This window comes from Typopeltis vanoorti, chromosome 4 (genome assembly GCF_054136105.1).
Source record: "Typopeltis vanoorti isolate ZY-2024b chromosome 4, IOZ_Tvanoo_1.0, whole genome shotgun sequence".
NCBI lineage: Eukaryota > Metazoa > Arthropoda > Arachnida > Uropygi > Thelyphonidae > Typopeltis > Typopeltis vanoorti.
Genome location: NC_143552.1, coordinates 149216733 through 149241517, shown reverse-complemented (window position 1 = coordinate 149241517; position 24785 = coordinate 149216733). Strand labels below are relative to the sequence as shown.

Below are 24785 nucleotides of genomic sequence, written 5' to 3'. Positions count from 1 at the left end.
CACTAAATTAGTGTAGTACTTAAAAAAAAATTAGTTTTCATGCAATGTTGTGTGAAATATATATATATATATATATTTTTTTTCTCAAATTAGGGTGGAGTTCTTCTTTTATTATTGGTATTATGCCTACAGTCTGGTTTTAACAGTGCAGCAAGAAGACTGTCTGTAGATATAGGAGGAGCAAAGCGTTTGAATGCTATATCAAATTTTGTATCCATGTTAATTTTATTACCATGGGCATTTTTTCTTCATATGTTTCATGTAAGTATATAGATTTTAATGTGGTTTTTCCTATATGTGTAGTAGTGCAGAAAAGCTTGAAATAATATGGTTCTTATTACTTGCCTCTAGAGTTGGTAGGAGGGGTGTAAATAAGGACTAGTATTCAAAACATTCACTCTTAGGCCAAGCTGTATAATTTAAACAGTGCATATTTTCCTATAAGATAATTTCATACTTTTTGAAATACATGGATAATGTTTGAAAAACTGAAAGAAAGATCTCTAAAAATTAACAAATTAATTTAACAACAATAGTAATATTGTACATACTTTTCTTCTCTATGCCCAATTTGCCCTTAACTAGGTCTCATTTATATGTGTGCACATTCTTATTTGAACCTTTCCTCCATTAGTCATGTCATGGTCAGTTTTTCATTCTGCTGAACACAGCATTTATTTGTATTGAGAAATCAGATGTACAGCCATTCCTCTACTTGCATTCGTGACTCCATAAGGAAATAAATAACATTTTAGACTATACTTTCAAACTAGATGCAAGCTAGCATAAAGTAAAAAAGGTTTCTATTTAGCAACAATTCATCATGCACAGTGGCAACAGTGCATTCATTGGCAACCTCCCTCTGCAGTCAGCAATTGGCACACGTGTCTTCAACAGTTTCTCTATTGATTTTGTGTTTGAGAAATAGGTTATTTGTGTATTTATTGTTAAATATTTCGTGATATTTTGTGCAACATGGCCCCCTACATGTCCAATCAAAACACCTAGTGAAAAATCACAGAAAAAGAGGCAGGCAATTGATCTTGAAATGAAGTTGCAAATTATAAAGCATCATGAAGCTGGTAAGTCCATTAATGTGATCACACATGACTTCAGATGGTCTCATTCTACAGTGATGACCATTTTGAAAAATAAGGATAAAATCCCGAACAGTCTGGAATGCAGAACATGCCATCAACACCAGACAAAGAGTTAAGTGGAACAAGACAAAAGTCATTCACAAAAGTCGGTTCCTAATAGAACGGCTATACAAAGAAACGTGAAACATTACTTCACTCCCCTAACCTAAACAGATCTGATGGTCTATGTCTTTCCCCCTTGTAGGAGATAGTACTTTATAAAGCAGCAAATGTTTCCTAGCATATAATATACACATATATATATTTAAAAAAATATATATATGATAATTGAATAATTAAATAATTATTTAATAATTAAATAACTAAATAATTAAATTTAAATAATTAAAATAAAATTAAAAAAAAATAATAATAAAATAAATTTAGGAAATTTAACATTAGCTACTTAGGTGGCGCTTTGTGAATATAACAGTTATTGTTTAACTAGCCTTGTACATGTACCGATGATGTCAGTGATACTCAGGTGAAAATTCTACGAATAAAGAATAATTGACGGGAGTTAATTCTGTTATTACAATAGTTAGCAGTAAGGATAAAATCATAGAGGCTGTGAAAAGATCTGTTTCCATTAAATCGACAATAGTGACAAAGCAATGACAAGGTCCTGTCAGTGATATAGAAAAGCTACTTGCATCATGGATAGAGGACCTGAACTGAAAGCGTATACCTCTTAGCACTATGACCGTAGCTGCTAAGGCACTAAGTCTCTTCATTATGTTTAAGGAGAAAGCAGGACCTGATTATGACTACGAATTCAACACTTCTTCCAGTTGGTGTTCATGAGATTCAAGCAGTGTTTTGCACTGTAATGCAAAAATGTATGGTGGATCTGCAAGTGCCGATGAGAAAGCTGCCAAGGAGTTTGTGGAGAAATTGGGTAAAATTATTACAGGGGAAAATTATTTGCCCCAGCAAATATTTAATATGGATGAGATCTCCTTGTTTTTGGGAAAAAATGCCTCAGCGGACATTCATCCACAAAAAGCTAAAATCTTTGCCTGGTTTCAAAGCTGTTAAAGGCCATATTATGATTTTGTTAGGGATAATGTGGCTGGATATAAACTGAAACCATTTGTGATAATGGCACAGTGAGAATCCACTAGCCTTCAAAAGCATAAGGAAGCATGCTTCCAGTTCGTTATCGGAGCAATAAGAAGTTGTGTATGATTCAAAAATTGTTTGAGGATTCTTTAATCAACTGTTATGTGAGTGAAATAGAAAGCTATTGTGTGAAAGAAAATGTAAAATTTAAAATTTTATTAATTCTAAATAATGCTCCAGGTCATCCACCTTACATTGGTAATCTTTACTCCAAGATTAAGATCATATTTCTCCTTCCAAACACTACTTCATTGATCCAAAAGATGGATTGGGGAGTTCTTGCATTGTTTAAGGCTTATTATCTATGGAGAACTTTTTCGCAAGCCATTTCTGCCACTGAAGGAAATGATCAGACTTGCATGCAATTCTAGAAAGCATTCGATATTTATCATGCTATTAAAAATATCGCTGTAGTTTGGGATGAAGTGATCTCTCAATGTATGCGTAGCATATGGAAAAAGACATTAAAAAGGTTTGTGCATGATTTTAAATGTTTAAAAAACAATGAAGACCTTTGTAAATTAAGTAAAGAAATAGTGGGCCTAGCAAACAACCTGAATCTCGCAGTGAATGATGACGACATAGTTCAGCTCATAGGAAATGCCCCTGAAAAGTTGACCAACGAAGAATTGGTTGAACTGGAGGAACAACATGTTGCAGAAGAGGAAGAATGAGAAAAGGAAGAGGGAAAAGAGAAACAGGAGGAGGTAGTTAAACAATTCACAGTGAAGGGTCTTACAGAAATGTTCTCTGCAGTTAGCGATGTTCTCAAAATGGCTGAAGACATGGATCCCAATGTTGAATGCTACTTATTAGTAGAAAGGAAAATACATGATGCATTTTTTTGCTATAAACAAATTTTATATAAATAAACAAATAAAAATTAAAATGGTGAAAAGAAGAAGAGGAATAAGCAAAGCACATTGGACATTTTCATTTAAAAAAAAAAAAAAAAAAAAAAAAAAAAAAAAAAAAAAAAAAGTTACTCCAGAAGAGCCATAGCTTGGTCTTTCACATAGAGAAGGTAAGGAAGATTTGGGTGATTATTCTTCTGTTTTATAGTGGCAGTAGTGCAGCACAGTTTTATAAAGTTTAAAAATTAAAATGACAGTATACTTATTACGGTTAAGTCCCTAACCCCTATAACTCTGTTGATTTAATGTATCGACATTTTGCCAGATGGAATATAACCCTGACATAAGTCGAGGGATGACTGTATTGATTATGTATTTCTAAAAATTCATGTTGCTCCAAAGATTAGCAAAGTTTATTTAAATGGAATGAAGCTGACCTTTCATATCCAACATTAGGCTACATGTTAACTGCTAATTTTTTATAAATTAAATCACTAATGAAGTAATTACTAATTGGAAATTTTTAAGTTAGTGAGTGACATAACATATCTTAATTTTAGGAGTAATAATTAAATTTAGTACTAATTATAATATTCTATTACCAGACTATTTACATCCAGTGGCCAAGACAAATTAACATTTTCATAATTTTGTTAAGATTGCCAAAAGAATAATAATGTTAACAAAAATCTCATCATTGCAGATCATTACATGCCCTACAATTGAAGCACACCTCTGAAATCAGTTGCAGTAGAACCAACCAATAACTATAAACAAAAAACACCTTATTATATTTGATCTCACCCTTGTGGAAACTAAACAAGATAAATTACTTCCTATTACTCTCAAACCAGCCCAATTCCACTTAACATCTTTATGTTAATAACCATGTAACAAGCTCACTGCATGTTTTCACTTTCTACTATCCGGCGATGATTTTTCCAAAACAGCCAACATCCAGTTCGCTTTTGAAGTATTATCACCAGTTTCCATTTCTTTCTTTCCTTTTTGAATTTATAATTTTTGATTATTGTCTTATTGTTGTTATACATGTTTTTATTCATGTATTTGTTTCAATTCACTCTATCTTATCTAATAGTTCCATATCTTCCACAATTTCTGGTGCCATTGTCAAACTCTGTACTAAAAGTTTAGCATCATCGTTATCTCCAAAACATTAGAACATGCCTCCTCACTAATTGTTACTCTCTAATATAAAAATTTCCAGTTAGTAATTATTTTGTTACTGTGATTTAATTTACAAAAAAATAAACTGTTAACATATAGCCTAAAGGTTGGATTTAGGTAGGATTTGGAAAAAGATGTATTGATTCAAAGACATAATTAACAGCACTTCTAAAAATAAAATACTCCTTAGTTAATGATTCTGCTAAAATTTCATATATTTAGCATCTTTAGATCAACTATACAGGAAAAGAAAAGACAATATTTTTTTTTTTTTTTTGTAAAATTGCTAATGCACACATTTAAACTAAGATGATCATCAGTCATCTGCAATTGATTCATGACATTTGCACATTATGGTACATAGTCCTGTACTGGCATTTGGGGGGGGGGGGTGACATTTGCACATTATGGTTCATAGTCCTGTACTGGCATTTGGGGGGGGGGTGACATTTGCACATTATGGTTCATAGTCCTGTACTGGCATTTGGTGGGGGGGGGGGGTAATGATTCTTAGAAAATAGATACAGGTATACCTCAGTTAATGTTACCTCTGGTAATGAAGCCTCAATATAATGAAGTCTGCAATTTCAAGCCCCATTTTACTTAAAAATATTACAATTTTAAGGTCAATGGTCAACAATCATCCGATTGGCAAACGACAGCGACTCGTCACATACTCCCAAGCTGTGGGTGTGTCTGTTTTAATAGTTTTGCACTTCATCCGTGTTAATTTAGTCATTACTTACACTTCATAGGGTGTGTTTCAGTGTGGTGCATTGCAATAAATATTCTATGTTCTCTGATAGCGTTATTGTAGATTTTGTAAATATTAATTGATATTTTGTTTTTCTACCCATTTAGTTAAAATGTCAGAATCAAGGAAAAGAAAAGCAATTTCTTTAGAAATTAAATTAACATTGTACAACATGTTGAAAGGATGAAAGAAAATCCGATGTGGCACATTCTTTAGAATTAGCGCAGTCAACTTTAACAACCACACAACCAGACGTTTGTAAACAAGCTGATAATGTCGAGACTTGCTAAGATGTCTGTTGGACCAATATTTGTTTTGTTTTCTACAACTTTTATATCAATTTAAAAGGATTTTATTTGTTATTTAGTTAATAAAAATAACAATTTTTTTTTTCATTTTAAAAATTTTTTATTATCCTAAATTTTTGTAATAAACAAATTAAATTGAAAACCTTTATAAATTGTCCTTGAACAACGCGGTTTTGCTTAGCACGGACGCTTCTTGGAACCAATTAACCGCGCTATAGAAGGTATTCCTATATGTTATTTGTACACACACACACACACACACACACACAAATAACATCTATATATATATATTTTTTTTTTTTTTTCACCAGAGGTCAGGCCAATAGTTTTAACGGCTGAACAGATCACTGTAACTTTAACATACCATGTAGATTGCAGTGCAGCTTGTTTCTTTGTATGTATGTGTATACTCCAGATGATGATGGCCTTAATGTGAAGGTTGAAACATCAAGTGATTATTTTGGTTTATATGAAACTGAAGTTTTACTCTGACACAGTAGTTTCCATAATTTTTATGATAAATAACTGAAATCTTTTACTTGCTCTATAGGTTCATCATTTAGGGTACAATTTAGGTTTTCAATGTTTCTGCCTATTTCCATTGTTTTTTTTTCATACAGGAGTATATATATTTTTTCAGAAGTATAACATCATCTGCATAAAGTAAAGAGCTAAGATTAACATCACCAATTTTGATATCAGATTTAATACCACTTTCCTTCATAATGTGATCCATATAGATAATAACAGTGGAGATAATGTACACCCTTCTTGTGCACACCTGAGTTTACCTGAAACCATCTTTCTGTACCTCCTTCAATTCTAACTGCTGGCTTACAACTCAAATAGAGACTATGTATTGCTTGAAATAATGTCCCATTTACACCCTATTCAAAACGCTACACCATATGTAGCGTTTTGAATAGCTTCTCTCTTGACATCTTGTCCTATGCCTTTTCCAGATCAACAAAACTTAAATACAAATCCTTGTATATTCCCAAGATTTCTCAACTATTTGTCTTAAAGTGAAAATCTGATCATGACAACTATTTGGCCTGAATTCAGCTTGCTCGTCACCAAGCTTCCTTGCCACAATTTTTCTTAGCAATTTCTCAAGTATACTTGCATAAATCTTACCAGGAACATTCGGTAAGGAAATACCTCTGTAATTCTCATATTCAGTTTTATTTCCCTTTTTATACATGGATACTATGAGAGCTCTGCTCTAATCATTCCAAATCTTCCCATGACTTTTGTTTAGCTAGTTTTACACAGTGCTTCACTTTCATACATTTTTCTCTATTCTCCAAGAGCACAAATGGACTTACCTACCAGGAACTTTTGATATGCTTGCCTTCTTTTCCTTCACTGCCTTTTTAACTTCCTCAGTTCACCATTGAGTTCTGATTTTGTTACAGACAACCTCACCACATGCCTTTCTGGCTGAATCAATCAATCAATTCAGGATTTGCCATTGAATCTCCAGGGTTTGGTTCTTGTTTTCGAATTCTTTCATTTTTTTCTTCAATGACGTTTGTGTATTTGAGTCTACAACTCACCTCTTAAAACTGCTAAACCCTCATTTGTTTTAAAACTTTCTTACATGTTCTTTATTTCAGTATGAAATTCTGTTTTATCCTGCACAAAACCAAATAATGATCGGTTCCTATTTCAAATCAGGTATATTCTTGTGACCTGAACCAATGGGAAGACATTGTTATCAATTATAATATAGTCAATGAGACTTTTCTTATTTCTCGCATCTTCCCTCAATGTGAATTTGTGCACATTTTTATGTTGGAACATGGTGTTAGTAATAACTAGTTCATGTCCTGAATAGAAATCCAGCAGGCATTAACCATTATTATTAGTTTTAGACTTTTCTCCAAATTTTCCTAAAACATCTCTATATATCTGGTAATCATTTCCTACTCTGCTGTTTAGATCTCCATCAAGGACTGACTTTTCCTTTTTTATTGAGCCAGCTACCTTCTCTAATGCCTCAAAAAATTCCTTCATTTCTTCCTTAGTAGAATCTTCTGTGAGACCATAAGCACAAATAAGTCTCATTGTCCAGTTTCCTATTCTGATATTTATCCACATCATTTTACTTGTTATTGCCTGCCATGCAAGATTATCATTATATTTGGTGTTGAATACTATAGCTACTCCCTCTTTTCCCTGATTCTTATTGCCTGAGTATGATATTTTGTATTTGTTGCTAAGAAAGATTATTCTTGATGCTTCTAATGTTGATTTGGGACATGATCTGAGATTTGTTCCAGTAGCTGACTTTTTCTGTTCAGCCTGGTTTCCTGACAAAAAAATCAACATTGGCCTTGTTTAACTGAGCGATACCCTAGCTGGCATGAAATTTTCTCATGGTGTATTAAATACGGCCTCTCCTACCAGCGAACTCCCCATGATCTCTCGGATGACTCGCTTGCAGGACTCGGACTCTTCTCCTCCTCAAAAAGTTCTTCCAAAGGAACCAAAAGAAAGAGAGAGAGAGAGAGCTCTTGTCCCCCAATCTCTGCTTTTATATCATTGGATGTCTCCTTGGCTTTCCTTCCAAACTTCCTGGATTTTCTGGAAGCACCCTGATATCATCCACACTTACGTTAGTTTTTGGCAGCAAAACTCCTATAATTCAGTGACCTTTGAGACTATTTTTGACCTTCAATTTACTAGCATAATCCTGTCCAATCCTTTTAGTTACAAATGCTTGTGGTTCTGCATTATTTATTCTCACAATATACTGCAAAATTTATTACATTAAAACAGGCTATATATACTTCTAATTATATGTATTTCATGGCCCATGTAAAATCGATATGGCGAAAAATTTTTCTTCATTTCACCACATGAAATTTTACACTGCCAATTATCATGCATACCTACTGAACAATGATCTGTGCCAGCTTCCACACTCCATGTGGTTTTTTTTTTTTTTTTTTTGTGTAACGATTCCTACATATTCAGTTGTAGTTATGTAATGGTTCATTTTTACCCCTTATTGAATTTTTTTTGTTGAAGATGCCACTGGCATATGTGGCGAAACTAGTTGGTTTCACTATGTATATTATCACGACCCATTAAAACCAATATAAGTTATCTTTTGTCACATTTGTTTTTTTGGTTGAAAAATCTACATATTCGTCATATTCTCACTGTTTCTCAACTGCTTGTTGTTAAGTGAAAATCTGGTCTTGACAAACCTCTATTTGGCCTGCATCCAACTTGCTCTTTTTCAAGTTTCTTTTCCATAATTTTTCTTAGTCTCTTTTCAAGTATGCTTGTGTAAATCTTACTTGGAACACTTAGTAAAGAAATTTTCTGTGATTCTTGCATAATGTTTTATATCTCTCTTTCTATAGATGGGAACTATGAGAGATCTCCAATCATCTGTAATCTGACCTGCTGACCAAATCTTCTGAATTATGTAGTGTAAAACTATACCTTCTTATTTGAGCACTCTGGTTGAATATCATCTATTCTAGGTATCTTTTTTGTATTTCATGTTTTTGGTATAATACAAACTTTTTCTATCTCAAGTATTGATATGTACCCCTAATTGCATTCCTCTTGAATCTTTTTTTATTGCTGTTCTGTCAGTGCTTTTCATTTAATGGTCTAGCAAAGTAGCAACTTTGCATATCCAGAATATCTTATTGTTAGTTTTGGTTTTCATGTCACCTTAATGCTTTTTGATTCTTTTTGTTATAGTTTTTACATTTCAGCTGGGGAAAGACACAATTCAGGAAAAGGTAAACAAAATCGGAAAATAATGAAAATTGCAACATGGAATGTGAGAAGTATCACATAAAAAAGAAGAGGAACTTGATAAACAACTAAACCAAGCTAACATAAAGATATGTATAGTAACATAAAAAAAAGTACAAAAGAAACAAACCACTATATACAAATTGACAGTGGGGTAAAAAAGAAGAAAGAGCAAAAGCAGGTATAATGATTATGGTACATAAATCTCTAAAGAACAATATTGTATATTATAACTATTTGAACAAAAAACTAATAGAAATTAGACTCAAGACATTAAGAGGCCACATAACAATAATTAGTGCATATTGTTAAAGTTTATGATTAATAAAGTTCCTGAAAGGAATTTATTTTGATCACGGTTTAACAAGTAGGAACCTTTAAATAAAAAAGGGAAATATACTTGCATCTAAGTGTGAAATACAACTGAGAATATTTGTTAACTCACATAAGAAAATTTGTTGTAATATGATGAAAATAAAATAATTAAATAATAGAATATTGGTCATAAGAATTTTTGCATGTAAAGGTTTGTTGTTAAACAATTGAAACAAGGGATTATAAGTTTATGTCAATTCTTAGAAAATTTTGGTAAGCTGATAAAGTTTATTAAATGTGACTCATAGGGTTAGCAAGAAACAAGGTAAGGTCCAAGGTCAAAGTTCCCAATTTTGGACATTGCCACGAGTCAGTCACATGCACACGGATCGCGGGAATTTCGGCAGAAAAGTGCCATCCTAACTGGTCACAGAAAGCTATCCAGATATCGGAGGGGGGGGGGCATTAATTGCAGAAGGTGCCAGTAGGGTCATGGTATAAAAGGGTTAGGAAACCCCCCCCCCCCCACACACACACACGAGCTCTTTCTTGGTTCTCCAGTCTTTGTATGGGTTGTCTTATATTATTTTCCTGAGTGATGGTTGGGAGTTCTCTCCTTCCACCACGAAGGAACAAAGTATGAGATTTTGGTCCTAATTCCCTATTATAGAAAGGAGGGACACCATACAGCTGACAAGAATGGTAACTACTGCATGTTATATCAGCCGTGTTCTTGACAAAAAAAGGAAAATCTGTGGAGAAGTAGGTGCGTAGTGAATCTCATGGCTACAGAATCGCAGATCCATTGTGTTTCCTTGGAAGAAGCTTGATGTTCTGAAGACGTGAAGGCCCACCTTGATCCAAGAAATCTCAGATATGGTCCACTACAAAAGAATTCGTCCTCGGAAATTACAGACGAGTAAGAGCAGAGACTAGCATAGAAGATCCTTATCAAACGGTATCGTAAAGTCTTATATTATTTCAAATCTTATGTAGCTGTGATTGTAGTTCAGTTACCGATCTATTGAAAGACTTGAATGAGAGTCGAACTAGGACTTTAGTGCATTTAAGAATAGAAAGAGAATAAGCTTGTCAAGGTTACTAGATATAAAATCGTGTGTCTAGTAACTTATGCATGTCATCTATATTTTGACTGAGAGCGGTCTGAAGAATAGAATGTGGTTATTGTAGCGATAGGACTGTTTGACCCATATTACTCTCGTGAGTAAATATGTGTAAACTAATTGTGTTTAATTAAGGTATTGTATCATAATATTGTGCACAGACAGATGAGAAGTTTTAGTCAATTGTTGACATTTGCAAAGATATCCTTTTATCGTATGTGTGGGGTCTTTTGTGGCAGCATTATCGCCCTTCCCACATAGAATTTTATAACGTATCATTTGTGTTTTGCTAGTATTACTTTGTATTGTTTCAGCTTAGTATTGAATTAAGCTTTAACAATTTTAATGTATTGTATTGTGCTTATGTGTATAATAAACTTTTGGGTTGTCTCATTGAAAACTCAGTTGTCTGAAATTGCCATTAGGGGTGGGGGGGTGGGGAATTAAGTTGCGAGTTTGCATGATTGTTTCACACCTAAACATATTTAAGAATTTGCTTCTTGTTTTGATTTTCTTTCATAAAATAAATGTCCTAAATGGTGCAGCTAAAAAAAATAAATCTTTTAGGACACTTGTATTTGGGTGATATCACATATAGTAAGAAATTTGTTACGGACAAGATAAAAATAAACTTATAAGAGTAATTAACAATTATAGGATGGTAAAAGGGGGACACAACAATATGCACCAGAAGAGGGAAAAGAAGACAGTAATATATTTTATAAATGATTACAGAATTCCATAGATAAAACAAACAAAACTGACTATTTACTACTAGCAGGAGATTTAAATGCCAGAATAAGAAACAAAAAATACAAAACAAACATAAGTAAATTCGGCGAAGATACATGTAATCAAAATGATCATGGACTGCGAGATTTTGTCATTTATAATATGAGAATAATGAATTCAGTGTTTAAACACAAGGAAATACATAAATATACTTGATCAGCCAGAGGATGCATATCAGTAATTGTTATGTTATTGCAAATTTTAAATTAGCTGAGTTAATTTTAGACATAAGAGCACATTGAGGCTTTGAATTAAACTCAGATCATTATATGGTATCAGCAAAAATTCGATTTAAAGCAAAGTGGCTAAAAATACATAAAATTGAAAATTCTTATCAACTGAGTTACAAAATTTCTTTATTACATGATCCCCATGTTAGACAACATTATCAAAAATCCACGAACTTAAAAACAGAAACTACACATGAATCAAGTGACATAGAAGAGGAATGGGAAAATTTGAAACAAATTCTCACAAAACCAACAACAGAAAGCTTAGGAATAAAGTGCAAATGGATTAGAAAAAGAGGACTATAAGACTTGAACAAAGAAATAGAAAGTATAATGAAAACAAAAAAAAAGGATAGTTACCAGAAATGGCTAAATTCCAAAACTATAGAAGCAGAAATAGAGTATAAAAGAAGCAATTGCAAAACAAGAAGTAAGGAAAAAACATAGAGATGGAACAATTTCATAACAGAACTAGAAAAGGATATATTTAAGCCACAACCCAAAACCTATAAAGAAATAAAAGAAAAGATAAAAATACAAACAATAGATTTAGAAAAGTGGGTGACCTATTTCCAAAATCTCTGGACAGATGAGAACAATGAAATGAAATTTTATAAAACAAAGATTGACCTAACAGAAAATATCACAATGTTAGAACTGAAAAATACAATGAAGATGAAAAATAGGAAAACACCAGGAGAAGACAATATAAATATAGAACTATATACAAAAATGCAGGTGAAAAATTTAATGAAAGACTTCTGAAATTTTTCAATATGGTTTGAATGTCTGGAAAGACATCCCCATATTGTATATGAGGATTGATTTTTTAAAAAAAAAAACCCTACTATCAGCTTTTATCTGAAGCACCCAGTAATTTACTGCCTTTGGTTTAATTGTAGCATCCCATATTATGAATAAACAGAAAAATCCATAGAACAACATACAAATAATGTTATAGAGAAATCACTTACAGGAGTTTCAGGCCTCATCCCTGGCTAGACTTGCTGCCTTCTGTAAATCCCAACTGTGATCATCCTTCAAGATGTTAAGCAAAGTTGAATGGATTGCCTCATAGGGAATATTTACACTGTTTATCCAGTAGAATAAACAGTGTAATTACCTTCTCCTTCCTCATTCCTGACATGAATATAGTAATTTTTTTTTTTTTTCCAAGCTGTATAACATACCCATTTGAAATGACATTTTATATTTTAAGGATTATATTAAATTAAGAAGCTATATTCATTTAATTTGTGCAATTTCTTGTTCTTCTTACAGGCATCTCCAGTTTCTGTAACTAAAGTTATTTTGCCATTAGTTCTTGTGGCATTACTTGTTTTTGTTTTGGACTATTACATAGAAGCTATCTCTTCAGTACGATTGGACAGTGTGCATAGTGCCAGGATAGGAACACTTTCTGTCTTTGTGGTAGCCCTTGTGTTGAGTTGGTTGTGGAATCATGATTCCATAAGACATTGGTCTGCTAATAGTGAGTCATCTGGTCAAGGTGAACATGCTTTGTCTGGTGGTGTTATTTTCAGCTGGATTATGTTTGTGTTTGGTAAGTATATTGATTTTCTTAATTTTTAATATTTTTGCTTAAGGTTTTTGTTTATTCATAAACATAAGGACTTTTAAGTTAAAGTCTGTCCATTTTTGGCCTGCTTTTTTTGTTTCCAGTTTCTTGCTAATTTAGTTATACTTTTTTAATCCATTAATATGTTTATTCCATTCTGATCGCTCTTTTTTTTTTTTTTTTTTAATTATGGGTTGTAAGTCTGCATTTTTTTATAAGTCTTCATTTTTTTATTCTTTCAAATTTTATTAACTATTTTTCTTAATTTCTTCATTTCACATGTTGTATTTATCTAGTGCAAGCTTGATGTTTCTGTTCTTGTTTCACATACATAAGGTGATATTGGTCGAACTACTGATTTTATATATTCTTTCTTTTATTAGATGTTTTATTTTTCACTCTAGTTAAATTTACATCCTGATATTTTATTAGTCTTTAGAGATTATTACTTTGTTCTGTCTTATATTTTTACTGTTTACAGTTCAGAAGTATTTACATTTCATTACTTGTTTAAATATTTTTCCATTTAGTTCCAATCTATATCTTATTAGTTTACCATAAATTAAAGATACCAAGAAATTATATGCTTGATTCAATCCTTTATCCAAGTGTAAGCAAACAAGGTTTGCACCTGAAGTATTTTCAGGACTGGAGCAACTAGTAAAAGGAAGCTAAGACTTTACATCATGAAAATATGACTTCTTCATTACTTCAATCATAGTATCACCTCTGGGTCTGGCTCCCACTAAAGAGACCTCAATAAAGGTTGAAACCAGTCTGGGTTTCAACCTTTATTGAGACCCTTTCCATAATGCATAACATTATGCATGTCTGCAAGGAGATCTGCTTTGCATTATGGAATACTAAGGCAAGTGATGTGAAGTCTTAGCTTCCTTATATGAGTTTCCCCAGTCCTGAAAATACTTCAGGTGCAAACTTTGTTTGCTTACACTCGGATAAAGGATTCAACCAAATATATAATTTCTTGGTATCTTTAATTTATAGTATAGCCAAGTGAAAAAACCTTCCAACTTATTAGTTACCATTGTTTCTGATTGCTCTTTTGATGTATTCATGTTGGAATTTAAATGATTTTCTTTGAAGATTATCTTTATAATCCCTCACAATTAGAGTCACAAAGACCTTGTCCACACAGAGCTGTATATGGTCCCTTTCCTTATATGGATTTTCTGCATATATGTGTTGATATTTTATTGTACATTGCTTTTGAATATATCTTTGATCATTTCAATTTATTTCGTATCCAAACACAAGTAGTACAGTAGTAAGTAAGTGGTACAACATGCTTTACACCACATTAGGATACATTACAATGAGATCAGCTTAGATTTGGTAAGTGAATTATACAAGGAAATAATAATTAAATATGAAAAAAGGAAACTATATATAACTTATATACAGATATGGTCACATGTTCCTCCAGTATCTTGCAAAATCAACTGCTCTTTCTGTGCAGGATATATGGTCCTCTTTTGTGCAAGGCGATGGAAGAAAGGGGCAAGCAAGAAGGTGTTCCATGGACTGGGTTGTCCCACACTTACAGTTGTCTGGGCTAGTGAGGTAGCCCCATTGATGAGGTTTTGCTTGCAGCATCCTGTCGTTCACAATCTATTGAGGCTTTTTCAAGTATTCCAGTCCAAGTGGGCACCTCGTGAAAGATGTTCGGCTATTGGAATACCAGTATTATTTTCAGGATACATTGCAAGCCATTGTTGAAGTCTTGTCTCTGGGAGATTTTAGGTGATTCACAAATTGCCAGGAAGCTATGTCGGGATCTTAGTCTTTGGGGCACTGCAGTCTGGCCAAATAGTGGTTGGCATTCATCATTCATTTGTCTGCTTCTTTCATCAGCTGAGAATACAGATCTTCTAATTAAAGGGGGTGCAATACCAGCCAAAGCATACAGGTCTTTTAGTGGTGTTGATTTCAGGCATCCTGTAATTAAGCGAATGCTGGAATGCTTTCATTCAATGCTGGATCAAGTTTTATAGCATGGCGGGATCTGTACCATACTGAGCAGGTATTCAGCAGAAGAATAGCCAAGGGCCAAGGCAGAAGATCTCAGTGTGTTAGGGTCTGCACCCCATTTGGAGGAGGTAAGCTTTCATAATATATTGTTTCTTGCATTAACTTTTGCCTTTGTTTTTTCTATGTGGGTTTTATATGAGAGGATGTGATCGAGAGTCACACCGAGGTAGATTGGGTTCCAGGAATGTTCTATTTTAGAGCCTTCCCAAGAAATCTGTAGCTTCCTGTTGGCTTCCTTATTGTTAAGGTGTAAAAGGCCAGTCTGGGTTTTCAAGGGGTATGGTTTTAGTTGATTGCTGGTATAGTATATGGTTAGATTATTTAAGGCAAGTGCTACAGTCGTTTCATCATCATCAAATTCCTGCCATGTACCCTCAAGGGGTGTACAGGATATGATAGTTCTACATTAAAAAATTACATCATTACTAACTTCCTATCTACAATTTTCCTCCAAATCAGTCTGTTACTTGTCAAGACTCCAACATTATCAGATCTTATATTTCTATCGTCTAAGGCACTTCGTACCGTATCAATCCACCTATATCTTTTCTCTCCCATTCTATTAAAGTGACCATACCACCTGAGATTAGCTCTGCTAATGCATTCCTGGATGCTGACAATGTCAAGTTCTTTCCTAATATCCTCATTTTTAATATGATATTGCCATTGATGCCATCTGTTCACACCTCTAATCTTTCTCAGGACTCTCATATCTGCGGTCTCTAGTCTTTGGTCAAGTGTTTTACTTCTAACCAAGCTCTCAGATCCATAAGTTAAAACTGGTTTGAACACTGTCTTGTATACAGCTATAGTGTTCTGACTAATTTCTCTCTTATTCCATATGAATTTATTCAATTGACTTCCTACCATACCAGCTTTGTTGCTTCTATTGTCTATTTCCATATGTAATTTACCATCTTCACTAAAAATCATGCCTAAATAGCTGAAATGTTTTACTTGTTCCACAAGTTCTCCATTCACAACACAGTTGACATTTTCAGTGATTCTGCCTATTTTCATTATCTTTGTCTTTTTATTGCTGACCTTCATACCATATCTATTACAACAGTTATTCAATTTAGTCAGAGAATCTTGTAGCGGATTTATTTAGAAGTATAACATCATCCGCATAAAGCAAAGAGGTGACATTAAAATCTCTAATTTTGATATCATGTTTAATACCACTTTCCTTCATAATATGATCCATATAGATAATGAATAACAGAGGGGATAATGTACATCCTTGTATCACACCAGATTTAACATTAAACCATCTTCTTGTACTTCCTTCAATTCTAACTGCTGACTTAGAACTCAAATAAAGACTAAATATTGCTTGATATAATGTCCCATTGACCCCATATAACTGTAGCGTATCAAATAGCTTCTCTCTTGGCACTTATGCCTTTTCCAAATCAACAAAACTTAAATACAGATGTTTGCTATATTCCCATGCTTTCTCGACTATTTGTCGTAAAGTGAAGATCTGATCCTGACAGCCTCTATTTGCCCTGAATCCAGCTTGTCCTTCACCCAGCTTTTCTTCCACAATTATTCTTCTCAATCGTATGCTTGCATAGTTCTTGCCAGGAACACTTAGTAGGGAAATACCTCTGTAATTCTCACATTCAGTTTTATTTCAGTTTTTTATATATGGGTACTATTAGAGCTGTACTCCAATCATCGGGAATTCGTCCCTCTGTCCAGACTTTCTGAATTATGCAGTGCAGCCACTGTAAGATTTTATACCACGATACTTCAGCATTTCTGGTCAAATATCATCTATCCTGCTGCCTTTCCACATTTTAAGCCTTTGATGGCTTTTTCTACTTCAAGTATGGATATGTATTCCTGACTGCATGCCTGGTAAGTGTTTTTTACAACTGTGCCGTCATCACTGCTTGTTTCATTTAGTGGTTTTTCAAAGTAATTACTCCATACTTCAAGGATATCTTTTTCTTCCATTTTCATGTCACCTTTATCGTCTCTAACTCCTTTTACAGCACTCTTTCCTCCATTCCTAAGCTTCTTCAACAACCTCCAGAATATTTTGCCACCTTCTTGATATTTATTTTCTATATTCTTGCCAAAGTCCTCCCATGACTTTTGTTTAGCTAGTTTTACACAGTGTTTAGCATTCTCGCATTTATCTCTGTATTCTCTAAGAGCACAAGCTGACTTATTTCACAGGAACTTTTGATATGCTTTCTTCTTTTTCTTCACTGCTTCTTTAACTTCCTTTGTCCACCATGGAGTTCTAATTTTTCTATCCTTGCTGACAACTTCACCACATGCCTCTATAGCTGAGTCAATCAGGGCTTTCTTCAAGGCTTGCCACTGAATCTCCAAGGTTTGATTCTTGTTCTCAAACTCTTTCATTTTTTCTTCAATAATATTTTTGTATTTTAGTCTACAGTTCACATCTGAGAGCTGCTCAACTTTTATTCGCTTTAAAACTTTCTTACATGTTATTCTTTTCAATATGAAATTCAATTTTATCCTGCTCAAGACTAAATAGTGATCACTTCCAATTTCAAATCCTCTGTACGCTCTGGTGTCCTGTACCAGGGAGAAAACATCACTATCAACAACATAGTCAATGAGACTTTTCTTATTGCTTGCCTCTTTTCTCCATGTGAATTTGGGCACATTTTTATGTTGGAACATTGTGTTAGTAATAACCAGTCCATGTCCTGAGCAGAAATCCAACAGGTATTTGCCATTATTATTAGCTTTGCTCTTTTCTCCAAATTTTCCCGAAATATTTTTGTATGTCTCACAATCATTTCCTACTCTGCTATTTAGATCCTCAACAAGGACCAACTTTTCCTTTTTCATTGTGTCAGTTGCTTTTTCTAAAGCCTCAAAAAATTCCTCCACTTCTACCTTAGTAGAACCTTCTGTGGGACCATAATCACAAATAAGTCTCATTGTCCAGTTCCCCATTCTCATATTTGCCCACATTACTCTACTTGAGACTGACTGCCATTCAAGAAGATTAGCCTCGTATTTTTTGTTGAATACTATGGCTACTCCTTCTTTTCCTTGATTGTCATTGCCTGAATATAACATTTTGTATTTATTGCTCAGAAAGATCTCACCAGTTTTTGTCTTTTTTGTTTCAGTCACCCCTATAATGTCGATTTTGTACTTATCTAATTCCTCCATTTCTTTGCCATTCAGGCTTCTTATGTTGATAGTACCAATCTTTAACTCTGGTAATGTTGAGTTCGGGTGTGTTTTCAGATTTGTTCCAGTAGCTGACTTTACACTGTTCGCCCTGGTTCCCTGTGTGAAAACAACGGGGGCCTTCTTTAACCGGGAGACACCCCAGCTGGCATGAAAAATTGTCATGTTGTATCTTCATTTTTTATTTTGGTTTAACCAATAAGAATACAATTTTGTCGGCTAAATCCCAAATTGTCAGCCCATCCTCGTTCGTTCAGTATCAAAGTAGATACACAACAGGGTGCACCATGAGAAGGTGAGGATTGGACATTAGGTCAGAAGCCCTGGTCGGTTCTCTGCATTCCTTTAAAGGCTATGTGGAGGTCTCCTCTTAGTTATACAGCTTTGCTCATTAAGCACCCCTCATATGTATTATAATAATACATATATATCAGCTGAATACACTGATATTCAATATATAACTTTGAGACCTCCACATAGCCTTTAAAGGAATGCGGAGAACTGACCAGGGCTTCTGACCTAATGTCCAATCCTCACCTTCTCGTGGTGCACCCTTTTGGGTATCTACTTTGATACTGAACGAACGAGGATGGGCTGGCAATTTGGGATTTAGCCGACCAAATTGTATTCTTATTGGTTAAACCAAAATAAAAAATGATGGTACAACATGACAAAATTTCATGCTGGCTGGGGCGTCGCCCGGTTAAACAAGGCCCCCGTTGTTTTCGCCAGGGAACCAGGGCAAACAGCGAAAAGTCAGCTACTGGAACAAATCTGAAAACAAACCCCAACTCAACATCACCAGAGTTAAAGATCGGTACTATCAATGTAAGAAGCCTGAATGGCAAAGAAATGGAGCTAGCTGAGGAATTAGATAAGTACCAGATCGACATAATAGGGGTGACTGAAACAAAAAAGACAAAAACTGGTGAGATCTTTCTGAGCAATAAATACAAAATGTTATATTCAGGCAATGACAGTCAAGGAAAAGAAGGAGTAGCCATAGTATTCAACACAAAATACGAGGCTAATCTTCTTGAATGGCAGTCAGTCTCAAGTAGAGTAATGTGGGCAAATATGAGAATGGGGAACTGGACAATGAGACTTATTTGTGCCTATGGTCCCACAGAAGGTTCTACTAAGGTAGAAGTGGAGGAATTTTTTGAGGCTTTAGAAAAAGCAACTGACACAATGAAAAAGGAAAAGTTGGTCCTTGTTGGGGATCTAAATAGCAGAGTAGGAAATGATTGTGAGACATACAAAAATATTTTGGGAAAATTTGGAGAAAAGAGCAAAGCTAATAATAATGGCAAATATCTGTTGGATTTCTACTCAGGACATGGACTGGTTATTACTAACACCATGTTCCAACATAAAAATGTGCACAAATTCACATGGAGAGAAGAGGCTAGGAATAAGAAAAGTCTCATTGACTATGTTATTGTTGATAGTGATGTTTTCTCCTTGGTGCAGGACACCAGAGTGTACAGAGGATTTGAAATTGGAAGTGATCACTATTTAGTCTTGAGCAGGATAAAATTGAATTTCATATTGAAAAGAATAACATGTAAGAAAGTTTTAAAGCGAATAAAAGTTGAGCAGCTCTCAGATGTGAACTGTAGACTAAAATACAGAAATATTATTGAACAGAAAATGAAAGAGTTTGAGAACAGGAATCAAACCTTGGAGATTCAGTGGCAAACTCTGAAGGAAACATTGATTGATTCTGCCAGAGAGGCATGTGGTGAGGTTGTGTGCAAGGATAAAAAAATCAGAACTCCCTGGTGGACACAGGAAGTTAAAGAGGCAGTGAAGGAAAAGAAGAAAGCATATCAAATGTTCCTGGCAAATAAGTCAGCTTTTACTCTTACAGAATACAGAGACAAATGTAAGAAAGCTAAACAGTGTGTAAAACTAGCTAAACAAAAGTCATGGGAGGACTTTGGCAAGAATATAGAAAATAAATATCAAGACGGTGGTAAGATGTTTGTTCTGGAGGTTGTTGAAGAAGCTTAGGAATGGAGGAAAGAGTGCTGTTAAAGGAATTAGAGATGATAAAGGTGAAATGAAAACAGGAGAAAAAGATATCCTTGAAGTATGGAGTAATTACTTTGAAAAACTGCTAAATGAAACAAGCAGTGATGACAGCACAGTGATAAAAAAAACACTGACCAGGCATGCAGTCAGGAATACATATCCATACTTGAAGTTGATAAAGCCATCAAAGGCTTGAAATGTGGAAAGGCAGCAGGAGTAGATGATATTCGACCAGAAATGCTGAAGTATGGTGGTATAAGAGTCTTACAGTGGCTGCACTGCATAGTTCAGAAAGCCTGGACAGAGGGACGAATTCCCGATGATTGGAGTAGAGCTCTCATTGTACCCATATATAAAAAGGGAAATAAAACTGAATATGAGAATTACAGAGGTATTTCCCTACTGAGTGTTCCTGGCAAGATCTATGCAAGTATACTTGAGAAACGGTTGAGAAGAATTGTGGAAGAAAAGTTTGGTGAAGAACAAGCTGGATTCAGGCCAAATAGAGGCTGTCAGGATCAGATCTTCACTTTACGACAAATAGTCGAGAAAGCATGGGAATATAACAAAGATCTGTATTTAAGTTTTGTCGATTTGGAAAAGACATATGACAAGGTGCCATGAGAGAAGCTATTCAATACGCTGCAGTCATATGGTGTCAATGGGGCATTATATCAAGCAATACTTCGTCTTTATTTGAGTTGTGAGTCAGCAGTTAGAATTGAAGGAAGTACAGGAAGATGGTTTAATGTTAAATCTGGTGTGAGACAAGGATGTACATTATCCCCTCTGTTATTCATTATCTATATGGATCACATTATGAAGGAATGTGGTATTAAACCAGATATCAAAATTGGAGATGTTAATGTCAGCTCTTTGCTTTATGCGGATGATGTTATACTTCTAAATAAATCCGCTACAAGTCTGCAAGATTCTCTGACTAAATTGAATAGCTGTTGTAATAGATATGGTATGAACGTCAGCAATAAAAAGACAAAGACAATGAAAATAGGCATAATCATAGAAAATGTCAACTGTGTTGTGAATGGAGAACCTGTGGAACAAGTAAAACATTTCAGCTACTTAGGCACAATTTTTACTGAAGATGGTAAACTAAATATAGAAATAGACAACAGAATCAGCAAAGCTGGTATCGTGGGAAGTCAATTGAATAAATTCATATGGAATAAGAAAGAAATTAGTAGGAACATTAAATTAGCTGTATACAAGACAGTGTTCAAACCAATTTTAACTTATGGATCTGAGAGCTGGGTCAGAAGTAAAACACTTGACCAAAGACTAGAGACTGCAGATATGAGAGTCCTGAGAAAGATTAGAGGTGTGAACAGATGGCATCAATGGCAATATCATATTAAAAATGAGGATATTAGGAAAGAACTTGACATTGTCAGCATCCAGGAATGCGTTAGCAGAGCTAATCTCAGGTGGTATGGTCACTTAAATAGAATGGGAGAGGAAAGATTAGCAAAACAAGTGTTCTCTGCCAGGTTGGCAGGAAAACGACCCAGAGGAAGACCAAGATATAGGTGGATTGATACGGTACAAAGTGCCTTAGACAATAGAAATATAAGATCTGATAATGTTGGAGTCTTGACAAGTAACAGACTGATTTGGAGGAAAATTGTAGATAGGAAGTTAGTAATGATGTAATTTTTTCATGTAGTACTGTCATATCCTGTACACCCCTTGAGGGTACATGGCAGGAATTTGATGATGATGATGATGAACTTTGTTTCATATTCTTAAATGAAATATATAATTCTTCTAAACCCTAATTAAATGAAATATATAATTCTTCTAAACCCTAATTAAATGAAATATATAATTCTTCTAAACCCTAATTAAATGAAATATATAATTCTTCTAAACCCTTCTAAACTCTTTTAGATAACTAATAAGACAGTTTATTTATTTAAGAGTTACACTATGTTAAGTATTAAATATTATTATTACTGTTAGTAATAATAATAATACTTGATATTTATCATCCATTACCTGATATTTACCCTCAAGGGATATACATGATACTGTGATACTACAACATACACTGCTTGGAAAGAAGTAAACAGACACCATAGCATGAGGAACAAACAGCCGTGGCATCCACTTTAATAAGCTGTAGGATCTCCTTTCCTTGCGATGACTACCGTGATCAAATGGGTATTTTGGACCATTCTTCTCATAGGCATGTAATGAGTTACTTCACTGTTGTAGAGTGGATGTCACTTGACCTTACTGGATGCTCCAGTTCATCCCATAGATGTTCAGTGGGGTTGAGATCAGAGCTCTCTGAGGCCCGTTGAGTGTGATGTCATTCATGTCCACAAACCATGCGGTTGCAGCATCGGCAGCCTTGTGATATGGGGCATTGTCTTGATGAAAGGGACAATGATCAGTTCTGTAGAAATGCCATGAGTAGGAAGCATCACATTAACCAGAATGTTCAGATACCTCTTGAAATTCAGTGTTCGTTGCACCATGAACAGAGGTCTGAGGTCAAATCAGGAAAAACAGGACCGTACCATCACACCACCTCATAACTTTTCTGAATGCACTCTGGGTAAGAGATGGTCGCCAGGCATCCACCACATCCACACCCATCCATCTGCTTGGTAGAGAGTGAAGCGTGATTTTGTTGCTTGACAACACAGCTTCTATGTCCTACTGCACACTGTTTGCACCACTGAAGATGATGCTGCATGTTGGTTTGGGCAATGTAGGGCTTGCATATTGCAGTCCTATCATGGAAATCTGTGTTGTGAGTCTTGGTTCTGAATGCTTTTGTGCAGATTCATGTTCTAGTCGATGCCCAGAACTCTGCATTCAGTGTGCCGGCCAACGAACACCAGTTTTTACATATTATCCTTCATTTCATCCTACAGTCATGTTCGGTGAATGTGGTGGGCTGACCATTGTGGGTAGCACTTGCAATTGATTCTCTGTGCTTCCATCACAGTACGATATCGCCGATTGTTGATCTGAGATGGCCCAAATTGTCAACTATTTGCCAAACAGATAGTCCTACAACGTGACATCTTATCACAACACCTCTTTCAAACTCCATCAGTTCTTTTCTCATAGCCATTTCACCTGGACACAGTTGCATTGACTCGGGAGCATCATATTCCTCCAATTTAAACCGGTTACAACACATGACTTGTTACATGGCATGGTGCTTTTTGCCCATAAGAGTTCAGTAGTTTACTACTACTAAATTCTTATCAGAAATTTTCTCCAAAATTGGTCTGTTCACTTGTCAGCACACTTCAGTAGTGTGAAATCTTGTATTTCAGTCTTCTAGAGCATTTGTGACTGCATCAATCTACCTAAATCTTGGTCTTCTTCTGTGTTTTTCCCTGCCATCTAGACATCAAGCAACTATTCTGTAAGCTTTCCTCTCCAGTTCTAAGTGCCTATACTACCTTAGACTCAGGGCCACATTTATACTTTTGGAGGCCCTAGACTCAACATCATTATGAGGTCTCAAAAGAATGTCTATTTCAGTTAATCAAATTCATACGAATTTTTTTTTAGTTTACTGAAAATAAAAGTCTATTTCTATAATAACTCATTTTAATAAAATAAAAATAACACATTGGTGTACATTTGCATTTTTAAAAGTATAAAAATAAATCAGTTCAAATTTAAATATATATATATATATATATATAAAAAAATAATAACTAAAACGTTTTTTTTTTTGGCTTTGGTTTTAGCAAATATATCTACTCATATAATGTCATCATAATTAATTGAGTCTATTACATTTGAATCAGTGCATAATAACGACAGGTCACTTGTTTTATTTTGGCACAAGTTGCTTCTTAAATTATTTTTTTATTCATTTCAACACTGAAAATGAGCGTTCAGCACTTGGATTTGAAATAGGCATCGTCAAAAATATTTTTCAAATTGTTTCTACATTTGGAAAAGTAGACCTTAACCCATCGTTTATAAATTTATACATATTTTTAATTGAAGAATTTTCTTTATCATTATTAAAAATTGCTTAACTTCATCAATAAATTTTTCTGACTCAATATCAGTCCCATGCGTTTACAAAATTTTCTTAATACTATTCTTGTGCTTGTTTTGATCGATATCTTTCTCCAAAGAAAGGTCAAACAATGTATAAATATCTTCTTGCTCTTTCATAAATTTCCAAAATTAGCTTATTGCAAATAACATTAAAAGTATTAACAATGAAATTTTCTTTCTCATGTAATATAATCTCATCGTTAGATTGTGAAACTTGTCACATTTTTTTTTTCGTTTTTTCACTCTTTCCTTCTCATCTTTAA

At 34.3% G+C, this 24785-nt stretch overlaps 1 protein-coding gene across 3 annotated transcripts in view; it reads left to right on the top strand.

Moving 5' to 3' along the window:
* The window catches only part of LOC150107746 (proton-coupled zinc antiporter SLC30A5-like), a 271156-nt gene that overhangs the window by 109607 nt on the left and 136764 nt on the right, over positions 1-24785 (top strand). For all 3 annotated transcript variants that reach the window (XM_090391508.1, XM_090391507.1, XM_090391506.1), the window contains 2 exons: positions 94-261; positions 12891-13173. In XM_090391508.1, coding sequence (XP_090247634.1) covers positions 94-261; positions 12891-13173 — 451 coding nt within the window. The remainder of the gene's footprint in view (positions 1-93; positions 262-12890; positions 13174-24785) is intronic.